Source organism: Pteropus vampyrus, unplaced genomic scaffold, assembly GCF_000151845.1.
Source record: "Pteropus vampyrus isolate Shadow unplaced genomic scaffold, Pvam_2.0 Scaffold50, whole genome shotgun sequence".
NCBI lineage: Eukaryota > Metazoa > Chordata > Mammalia > Chiroptera > Pteropodidae > Pteropus > Pteropus vampyrus.
Window position 1 is genome coordinate 8,888,986 of NW_011888831.1, and position 11,537 is coordinate 8,900,522.

Here is an 11,537-nt window from a genome sequence, read left to right on the forward strand (position 1 = left end):
AATTGCAGATTGATTCATTATCTGCATCTTTTTGACAATTTTATTCTTAGATTGGTTTAGTCAGCTTTCAAATGAAATAGGTTGGATGTGTATTATTAGATGAGCTTGCTAATAGTATATTACTCCATACAGTGATTCTCGAAGAGAAATCAGTACATTTTGTCATATCTATTTATAAACTAGAAGTAAGTTAATAGTAATGTCAAGATACCACTGACATCTGGTAATCAAGAATGGAAGAAATGAAGAAGATGAGGGGGGAAACCAGTGTACCTTTCAAAGAACTCCTTCCTGACCCCTGGTTGTATTTCAATAATTTATTTGATAGAAGTACAGTAGAAATTTAAAAGTTGTGTATTGAAGTTTTTTCTGGTTTACAAAAGGATATAGATAAGGTAGGTGGGGGTGGAGGCCTAAAACTTAAGTGCCTATAGGGTCTGGATAGATAATGTAAATAAATGAAGTTGCCAAGTGTAAGAAATAAGAGAAGAGACTATGATAGGCCTTGTCTAAAAGAGGCAGCCACAGCTCAGCTCTGGCCATTTGTTATTGTACAGGCCCGGTGTTACCAGGTCTTCTGATTCTATGAGATTAGAAATTAGGGTTTTTATGTGAAATTTTCTGGTATTTACATAATAGCAACTAAATTTTAAAAACTTAAAGTGCTAATCGGAACAAACGAGGCATAGAGGCCACGAGTTTGTAACCTCAGTCTTGAGATATGGATTAGAGTTGTAAAAATGCAGGCACACATGCACAAAAAAGTATACCTAAGGAATGAGAGTGTTTCTTATCCCCACCCCCATTTTACTCTGTCCCATGAAAAATTTGAAAAAATTACAAGGCTGTGCGGTGCAAATGAAATCACCTTACTCTAATAGTCTCAGGTTTTGGCAACCTTTGGTGGTCGGTCACCACTTGTCGTTCTAGTTATATCTTAATGTTACATAAGCAAGAAGAGGATTGACTGATTGAGTACAAGCCATTTAAGAATTTTTCACCATAATTTAGTAGGGAGGATTCTCACTCAGTGCTAAGAATTAAGTATTTGGTTTTAGAAATCTGCCATGCTTAGTGTTTGATTTATAGCTGTAAAAGAGCAGTTTTAATTTTTTAATTAAGGAAAAGGTTTATCAAATGTCTACCAAGAAACTGATAGACAAATATTGGTACATAGATGTTACTCTCAAATTAGCGCATTGTTCCAGTGGTTGCTGAAATAGAAATTACTTCCAGAGATAATACATGTTCTCCCTTTATCTCACCCCTCAGTCCTTGATTTATTTATTTAAATACTTAATTTAAGTACCTGCTTTAGGTAGGATCCTGCTGGGGTGAGCTGGGGCAAAATATGAAGATGAAGAAGATATGAACGTACCTTTAAGTTTCTAAACATTATGTTGCCAAAAAATTTTTTTCTTTAAACTGGTATATTTTCAGTGACCTTAGTCCCATGCTAAAAAAGGAAGTGCTATAATCTGATCATGAGAGGATGTAAGTCTATTATTTTATACTTAAGCAGTTTTAATAGATTTATTTCTAAAATTGTCCATTTTTTCCCTAGCTATGTGTCTTTGACCAGAAAAGATTGTTCCTTTTTTGGAGCTTATTCACTGGCAGTACATATTTTAAATAGAAAGTCATAATAGATTTTTTCTTTCCAATTTAATTGACTGTATATTGATTTCAACATGTGAGAGAAATGTTAAACTGTATTTGGCATGTAACTTTGTTTGGTAATATGGGCTCACTCTTCAGATCTGAATAGGTTTGTTTTTCTTTAGAATAATTTATGAATAACTGGAATTATTTTAATTTAAATACATTTGGAGGATTATTAACATGTGGTCAGATGATTTTAATCTTTGGTAATGTTTTCATTTCAAATCGTGTAAATCATGTAACCGGGAAAAAATACCTTTGATTATAGTTTAATTTTTAAATACCTTTTTAATCTGAAAGTATTAAAATGATCATGTAGAAGTGAGCTTCATTGTTGGTTTGAACTACCCAGGATTTTAGTTTATTAAATATATATTATTCTGACTGCAGAAAACTCCTACTTTGCATGAATGAAGATGTTACTATACTATAGTGTGCTGCGAACTTTAATTTGTCCTTCCTTTAGGTGTTCATTTTCATTTGTTTGTCTGGGCTACTTAGTCATTTTTTTTTTAACTCCTTTCGATCCCTTTCCCAACTAGTTTTCTGTGTATAATCCACTTCTTCTAATCTGTAATTCAATCAAAATTGTTTATTTTATAGTGCATTATTTTGGTGTGATTTTCTTTGATGCCTATTTTGGTTATAGAATTTCTTTTATCCTATTTTATTGTTTGCATTAGCCATATCTTATTTGTTCATGTTACTTCATAAGTTTGGTAACAGCATTTTACTTTAGCAACCAAGTGCATAGTTCATACTGAGTATTTACAGAGACCCAAAGGTATGATGGACAGTCATTGTACCCATTTTATTTTTTACCGTATTTTTTAAATTAGATGTGTGTGGCATATATTTTAAGCCATTAGTCAATGAATTACTTAATTTGCCCGTATTACTTTAATAATCACTTAAGTTCCTCTTTTACATTACTTAAAATCATATTACTTAATATAAGAGCCCTTTTTTTTTTGAAGGAAGGATTTTACTATCATTATACCAAAATGAATTGCCTTTTCATAGGATTGCTTTATGGAGAGGATTGGTTCCTAGACATCTTAATGTTATAGAGCTTCTGTTGGGAATGTAAGAGTTCTAGGGATATTAATGTTATAGTAAAATATTGTATCCAGGGAAGTTTGTCCTTTGTTTTAGTTTCATATAAAACTTCTGTTTTCCCTTGTATGAAGGTCCTTACAAAGCTTTTCTTTGAATTTAGATACATAGTCATATGTTTAAAATTATAGAAGAGCTTGTGTTATACAGCCTCATTAAGTAAGCTGCTGCTGCTACTTATAATTTAAAATATTTTTGCCATTTGGTTAGTATATTAAAGGACATGACAGGGTGGAGTTTGCCTATTCTGATCTTTAAGTATTAGTAGTTAACATATAGGTATCATGTTCCCCATGGAGTATTTCTCATGTATCTATGATCATCTAAATTTTGATTCTTCTAATGCTTGGTAAAGCGTTTTTTGACATCGATGCACACCTATGTCCTTTTCTAGAGTATGTTACGATTTAGGCATGCTTAGTTAACAGCCAGCCTTCTTATGATTTTTATGTTTTAATTCATCTTTATAGGGTACTGTTTTGATTTCTTAACCTATTTTGAAAAATATATTATTAAAATATTTCACGCCTACTAGTTCAGTTAGGGAAATTGTCATTTTAAGATTATTATTAGCAGTAGCATTTTTATTGGAAATAAATATTAAAAAATACTTCAGGCAGAAGCAGTAAAAGCAGGGAGATTCAGAATTCTTAGAAAAAAAGTGAGTTATTTAAAAACAAAACTAGTTTTGGTGACCTCATAGTTTTCAACTTGAGATGTGTAGTTGCAAATAGCAGAAAATTATATATGATATCTTTGAGCTTTAGTTACATGCATTACTAGTAACTTTAGGTAACATGCATTATAGTTCCATAAGCTTTTTCAGAGTATTAACTTAAAACTCCATACCTGAGATACATATATGGATAGAATTATAAAATTAGACCTTTCATATTAGTGCATTTGTACACCTTGAGTATATTCTACTTTACTTATTTTTCCTCTCCATAGTAGCCTGCAACCTAAGACAAGCTTAATTGAATCTGGATCTCTCTATTCTCCTTCTTTCTCCAATTCTAATTTTTGCAAAGTTTTAGGTCACTGCAATATAGTTTTCATACTCCAAATATAAAGTAATATGACACATTATAAAAAAACAATGTTAAAACTATCCTGTTTGGTAGTAGCTAGAATGGGTTTAATGCCATTGAGCTGTTTAAGATTTGGTTATTGCTATTGATAATATTCCCTTTATTTATTATTGGTTAAATACATTGAACCAATAAGATTTTAGGTAATTTTCTTATATTTGCCATAAATTGCAGAGTTAACCAAAAGCATCTTGTATGCTTTCTTTAAGGCATTCTGTGCAAAAGTACATAGGAATTTTGGTCACTGTTACATGCCTGGTGTGACTGGTTCACAAAGACAGTTCTTAATTTAACCTTTCTTGCCTGCATTTTAAAACATTTCTTCCTCTCTGCCTTATTGAGTAGCAGCCTTAATAATATCCAAGTCCGAACATGTTGGTCCGCTCCCACACCTGTTTCAAGAGCACCTGTCATCTGATTGACAGATGGGCCCTTAGCACTTCTAAGACAGAAAGCCAGCATCCAAAACACAAGAATTTTCCACCTAAGAACTTGAAAGTTCTGACAAGCTTCAAATGATTGATTAAGGTTACATTCCAGCATTTAGTCATTATGTTCTAAAAAGAGGTACTACTCAACTAAATTATCTTATTCCACATAGAGTAGGAAAATATGATTCTGGTATATCAACAGATTTTTTAAAAGAACCTTTATACACACATAGTCACATACACACATTTTTAACCCTATAATATTCCTTTCGGGGAAGTCTGTCTTAAGGAAAGTATCCTAAATATAGAGAAAAATCTTATGTGGAAAGATAATCATCACTTTTGTTATAGTCACCAGTAAATGCAGATAGCCGCCAATAGGAGAATGGAATATAATGCAGCTATTTAAAATGATGTTTCTATAATTTATGGAAAAGTTCTTATATAATGGTAAGTTTTTAAAAGGATATAAAATTATATAAATGATACACACTGTGTTTGCAGCTGTGTAAGAAATACATAGAAAAAGTCTAAAAGGAAATACCAAATTTTAATTATTTGCCTTAGGTGATAGGACTCTAGGTGATTTTTTTTCTTCCTACTTTTATTTTGCACATATTTTATAATGAACATATATTACCTTTTTAATACTATAAAAACTTTAAGAAGAAAAAGTATACAGTAAGATATTAAATTTATTCTAAGATGATATTTGAGTCATTTTGAAAGAATTATACTTTTGAATTGTGGAAGAATTATTTTTTGCTTGAATTTAGAAAACTGGGAAGCAGCTTTATGGAATTGTTACTCTGCTTCTACTTGAGACCTAAAATGACAAACATGACTCAGTTCTTAATAGTTATGGAATACAGTTAAGATTGCACTATTCTCTATTCAGGTGTTGTCAGCTAAGCAATGACAAATGTGCCATGCGTTACAAATGCTTTCTTTTTTATAAGTGGAGCCTGGTTAATGCAGCTTGTAAATGCACATGATAAAGGCATAAAATAGTTCTCTAAGTAGTTTTCCATGTCTGGAAGTGTAGTTTTTCATGTCTAAAAGTGTCAAAAAAACTACTATAACGTTGATGGAATCATTGAAATATGTCATATGAGTTAATAGTTGCGTTGAGTCTACACCATGCCACCCTGAACAAGCCCGATCCCATCTGATCTCGGAAGCTAAGCAGGGTCGAGCCTGGCAAATACTTGGATGGGAGACCACCTAGGAAGACCAGGTGCTGTAGTCATAAATAATAAACAAACAAACAAACAAAATAAGGGGTTGTAAATTGACAAGGTCCTTACAATCTGTGCGGTCAACCAAGGGTTGCCTCGCCTAAAATAAACAAACAAACAAATAAACAAATAAATAGTTACCTTGAGTTTTTAACTAGATACATCTTGAGCATGTATCTATATTGTTTGTCATATATAAATATGAACTGCTGTTTGCCTATTGAAGCTTATACTATAGCTAGGGGAAAATAACAATTACTGTTTTGAAATGCAAGAGAAAACTAAGCAATAAAGTCAGTCAGAATATATTATTTAGTGAATGATAATAGTTTCTTAAAATACGATAAAGGGAGCTGTGTGCAACAGATTCTATACTTGAATATTTATGAGAAATTATTTTGACTGATGTTAATGTAATTATAGCTAGCTTTAATCCTAACCCCTTTCTTTCCCTAAGTTAAAAAAACATGAAAAAATTTTTCAAAAAATCTTCTATCAGTGGAAATGCACAAAAAACACAGAGATAGCAAAGTTTGAAGCAAAAGCTCTAATGCACTTTTAGCCTGTGTTCTCGCTTCAAATTCTATACATCACTATTGACTTGGAGTTGTAAACTTTGAAACTCTCATCATAGGTTCATGACAGTCTATGAGTTTGACATGTTGGGCTCAATTTTTCACAGGTGTATTTTGTAGTTTTTGGTAGTCTGAAATTAGAAGCATCTATAAACGTCACGACTAATAGTTGTTAGCCTCATTTTGAATGAATACTTAGCATCACCACATATTGGCAGGTACTGCTTAGGATATTGGTTTCAAGGGCTTCTCTTGAAAGACCACCACCAGCCTCCGAGGGATATATAGAGGATGTATGTAACAGCCTTAGGTTTCCTTGCCTAGTATTTGAGTGTTTTAAAGAGTACATATAGATAGATTTTTAAGTTTGGCAATTTGCTGTAGAATATATTTATTTTTAAATATAGAAAGCATGAGATGCTTCATATAGGTGGCAACTCAATTTCTGTGTGGGATGTTTAATTGAGAGATGTTATTTTCAGTCCCCTTTTGTGAGCTCTGCTGTGAACTGCAAACTGTGTGCATGTGTATAAAAGGTTAAGAGCCCGGGTAGCTGAGTGGGGTGCCATGCTGTTAGCAGACGACGAAGGCAGTATTACTCACCAAGTGCACGCCATCAGCTCTGTTGAAGATTCCATCTTCATGGAGTCATCTCATGGTCCACTTTTTCTTGAAGCCAGGTAACATTTCCCACAACCAGTGGGTTGGCCTTCTTGGAGTTTTTCCAACTGGAAAAACTAAAACCTAAGTATTCTCTTCCCTAACTTTAAATATAAAAATAAAACATTGCCTGTTGAAAGAACTAACTTGCAAGGCGGAATGAACCTGCGTTATCACTTTGCTTTGTAAAATAATAATTATATAAGGAGCAATCTTTTTTTTAATAGAAACTGGGCAAGATAAGAAATTGGAGTGCTGTGTGTTGTTTTGCCATGGTGATAAGCATGGAGCACTCATGGTATAGACTTGTTTCTATGGATTTACAGATCGCATTTTGTGATAACTAATCTGATTGTTCACTCCCACTGTTATTGAGGCAAAGTAGTTTTGTACAATTTATATTCTTGGCTCTTAACTCTTTTGCATATGTCGGTGTCTTGGTCTTTTAATGATATCTGACTTTTTCTTCAGTCTGTTCGTTTAACTTAGTTGTAAAATAACCTAAACTAGCCAGTCTCTCTAAGGTCTTAATTCTCTTAAGTTTTCTACATTACCTCAATTGTATTCACTTAACTAAAACTTCAGTGACACTTGAATAAAATGTTCTAGCCTTTGCTTTAGAGCTTTATCCTCTTTGTGGTAAGCTGTCATACTTGAGACTCTTGAGAGTGCTTAGCAGTGTTATTAACTGAGCATGCTCACAAACTCAGTTTGTGGTACAGGCTGTCCCTGTTCTTGTCATGCACAACATAGCTTTTTTTTTTTTTTTTAAACATCATTTACCTTTCAGTCCATCATGTTACATTACATCTTTTGGTTGGTATCACCACTGCCTGTCTAACTATTACCAGGATTTGTTTGTTTTTTCCTTTCATTAATCAGCAGTAGCCAAATTAATACAAACTGGTATCTTCCCAACTCCCTTTGGTATTTCTATGGTGAATTTTTATGGGGCTCAATGTTTCCAAAATTGACTTTAAGCATTGCTCTTAGAAAAGTATTGTCACTTGTCGCTTAACTGCTTACAAGTTAGCTTTCAGTTCCTGGAGACTAGAGAGTGTATATTAAGTTCCATGAAATTGACTCTCAAAATTATGAGATCTCAGTCTTACATCTCATTTTGAAAGAGCATGGTAGTATTAAAAAGTGATAGATTGATTTGTCTAAGTTCTCCATTTCTCATATGAAGAAAATGTATAAAATTTAAAACGTTTGCTCCCAAATAGTAGCTAATTGTAAAGACATTTGTTTTTATTCATGTCTACATTATGAGATAAGGATTATCTAAGCAATATATACATGACTATATTGATAAATGTTTTTTGGTAAGCATTACTGTATGCAATTAGCCTGACAAGTGTGCTAATACTTCCCTAAAAGTAGACTGTTAATTAACTGGTATTTTCATACTAATCATGTTTCACACATTAATTATATTTTCTGACTACAGGCACGTGACACAAGCTGACCTCAAGAGCTCCACGTTTTGGCTTCGAGCAAGTTTTGGTGCTACTGTTTTTGCAGTTTTGGGCTTTGCTATGTACAAAGCATTATTGAAACAACGATGATTAAAAAAAAATACTGGCCCCTACCAAAAAAAAAATACTTTTATGTACATTCTGAATGCTTTAAATTCTGCTAGGAATATTGACATATTTATACATGCAGAGTTACTTTATTAATATTTGTAATTCATGCATAAGAGTATTTTAATGATAGTTATAACTGCAGTATTAACTAACATATGGAAAGAAACAGCTTAACAGCCAAACTAAAATGGCTAAATTCCAGAGGCCAAAAGGGAATATTTTGTAAATAATGTACATATTCAGGCAAGATATGGTCTCCTAAACTGAGTTCTGGAAATGATGTTTCTAGATGTTTCTACATGGTATTGCTAGTGCTCAGTTGGCTCACTCTGTTAGGTTTAAGTCAGCTCAGAGATTATATTTACTCATGGATCACTTATTTATTTCACATTTACTCAGAATGATTTTGGGGTTTGTTAGGGACATGAGGCACAATTTGCCATTTCTCTCCGTTTTTAAAAACAAAGGGGTCAGTGTCAGCTTACCAAAACAACTTTCAGTCACTTATGGTAAGCCACCCTTGAAGCCATCATGCAGTCCAGAAATTGTATAGCTGAGTGTGAGGCTTTCCTTTAAGGAAGGAGTAAGCTAAAGGCAGTTAGAGGTGTTACTTATGTGATTATGTTGCTGCTTTTGTCAGTATGTTGAATTTTATAGCCCTTTCAATCAAATGAGAAAAAAGATTTGTATATTATCAATGTTTTTAGTTTAAATAAACAGTCACCATTACTACTGTTGAATTTCCTCCCAAAGTGTAAATCATTCTATAATGGCTGTGTCTATTATAGTATATTACAGTAGCTGCATGTATCATGAAGTGTTCTGTATCTGGCTAGGATAACCTAGAAGCAGCACTTTTTTTAAATGGTAAAATAAATCTAATGAATATAAACTCTCATGATAAACCTATTTTTTTCATCATCGACCTTTTCAAGTATTTAAATAAATAACCACTGTGTACTGTGATCTTGAGTTTTTTGTCTTACAAAGTAAATATTTCTGTACAGATGTGAGTGAAATCCTGTGGTTTCTATCTTTCTTACCTTGAAAATTATTTTTTATACAAAAACATAATACTAATTAGGAAAGAAGACAAGTAAGATTTGTATGTATAAGGGGAAATTATTTTTAAGTTGTAGGGAAATCTATTCTTAGAAAAGGCCAATTGTTTTCCCCTCCACATATCTAACTAATGTGGTTTCTGCTCTGATTACATGTTTATTTTCTCCTTTAACAGGGCTTTTTTCTCTATTTACTATTCTGAGGAATGTTTTCTCATAAGATCACACTTCTTAAGCAGCTAGTAGAAGTATAACTTACTAGCTATAAGCTTGTAAAGTAATGTGTGCCATATTTACTTGCTTATTTCCCTTTCTCCCCTCCCCCCATTTTTATTCTAAATTTGAGGGAAAGGAAAATTAAGGAACAATCTGGTGACTCCTCATTTTCATTATTTTCTGAGATTTCTATTTACCAAGTAAATTTGTCAGTTATACACCTTTCAATGAGTTAATTCTTTCCTTCCAAGTTCTTCCCTGTTCAGACTAAAATATTTTAAATGACTATTCCTTATAGATTGTTGTGTTTGTGAGAAATAGAGGAAAGACGGTAGTTTGTCAAGAGATGGAAAGTCACGGTGTGTTTGTATACTTAGATTTTTCTCTCTTAAACTTTATATTTGAGCTTAAGTGCCTGATTCATAGAAAACAAATCTGTAGCTGCCCTGTATTCTTACCCACTCTCAACAAGCCTAGCAGCCTTCCTTTACTGTCAGTCTAGGCAGGGCAGGTTTGTAGAGGGAATGCTCACTGGTTTCTTTTTAACCTATAGTCATGTGCAGATATTTTTCATTTCACATCCACTTTAGAGACTAGTTAATGTGAAAACATACGTGAATAAGTACAGTAATAGGCTTCTTCTGGCTTTTACAGTTGCTCAGAATATGCAAGCTGTAAGAGTATAACTAAGGAAAAATGAGGAAAATAGAACTTGAATATTGAAAGGAAATTTCACTTTGCACCAATTGCATTATCTTTTAAATGGACAATTCTGAGGCTGCTTGCTACCATGTTTTAATGAATAGTGAAGTAGTGATGTGAAGAAACATTCCTTTGAAGGTTTATAGTCCAGTGGCATAATGCGGTAACCTAGTCTTGCTTAGCACATCAAAGGTCTATTGCTTCTTGCCATTCACAATAGCTTTCTCTTTCACATTTGATCATAAAAGGAGCAATATCCCACATTGTCAGAGTTTATAAATGCTATATAGGTGTGGGCTCTGATGTTAGGAGTTTGGGGAGCACATAACCTTTCTGAAATGGCCTATGAAAGAAGAGGTAGGAGGGTGGTTGTATCTCTGTATCACCAGTCAGAGGGAAGGTACCAAAGGTGAAGTATACTGATGAGTCAGTCCTGAATGAAATGAGAACTTTTCTGACCTGAGGGAAGGCAACTGAATAATAAATAGTAGGGGGGTGGGGCAGGGGGGGGCAGAGGTAAGTGCTCAAACTCTGTGTAGACCATAAATCTTTCCTAAACAGGCCCTCAGAATAGAACTAGTGTTAGTATTAATGGCCCTTTTGTTTGAATTGTACTAGTAAAAGTCAATATAAAAGTGTCTTTTAAATATATGTGCAAATCTTAAAAATGAGTATGTGACCTAGTTTTTATTAACATGTATTTGGCAGCATCCTTTAATTTTTAATAGTCCGTGTGTTTTTAGGAAGTTGAAGGCTAGGTACTTTTTGAGAAATACCACATGTCGAGATGCTCAATTTATATGATGTTTACAGTATGAGAATGCTGACCACTCCAAAAACCTCAATCCCCAGATTCACAGTCCCAATGATCCACGTGTTAAAAACCTCTAAGTTTGCAAGTAATTCTTGTTTTCTTATAACTCTATCAAAAGTCTTCATCAATAAGAGCAAATGTCTGTTAACCTGTTTGGCCCTTAGCTCTGTGGAAGTCTTACCTGTGAGTATCTCAGATTTCTCTATATATCCCAAATTAAAAAACTACATCCTCTTGCCTCCTGTGGCACACTCACACTTATCAGACCATTTGTCCCAGTTATTTTGGGTTCAGAAAATATAGACACCTTACTAGAAGGCGAGATTTTGTCATCAGTAGGAAACACTTCCTAATTTCATAGTGCCATTCTGGTTCCTAGTTG

General features: G+C 33.3%; 1 protein-coding gene and 1 pseudogene across 4 annotated transcripts in view; both read left to right on the forward strand.

Annotated features, from left to right (window-relative positions):
* RHOT1 (ras homolog family member T1) overlaps positions 1-9,328 on the forward strand; it is a 51,811-nt gene extending 42,483 nt beyond the window's left edge. For all 4 annotated transcript variants that reach the window (XM_011360020.2, XM_011360022.2, XM_011360021.2 and 1 more), the window contains one exon: positions 8,224-9,328. In XM_011360020.2, coding sequence (XP_011358322.1) covers positions 8,224-8,341 — 118 coding nt within the window. In that variant the 3' untranslated portion in view covers positions 8,342-9,328. The remainder of the gene's footprint in view (positions 1-8,223) is intronic.
* Positions 5,432-5,549, forward strand: LOC111739459 (annotated as a pseudogene).
* Positions 9,329-11,537: the final 2,209 nt, after the last annotated feature.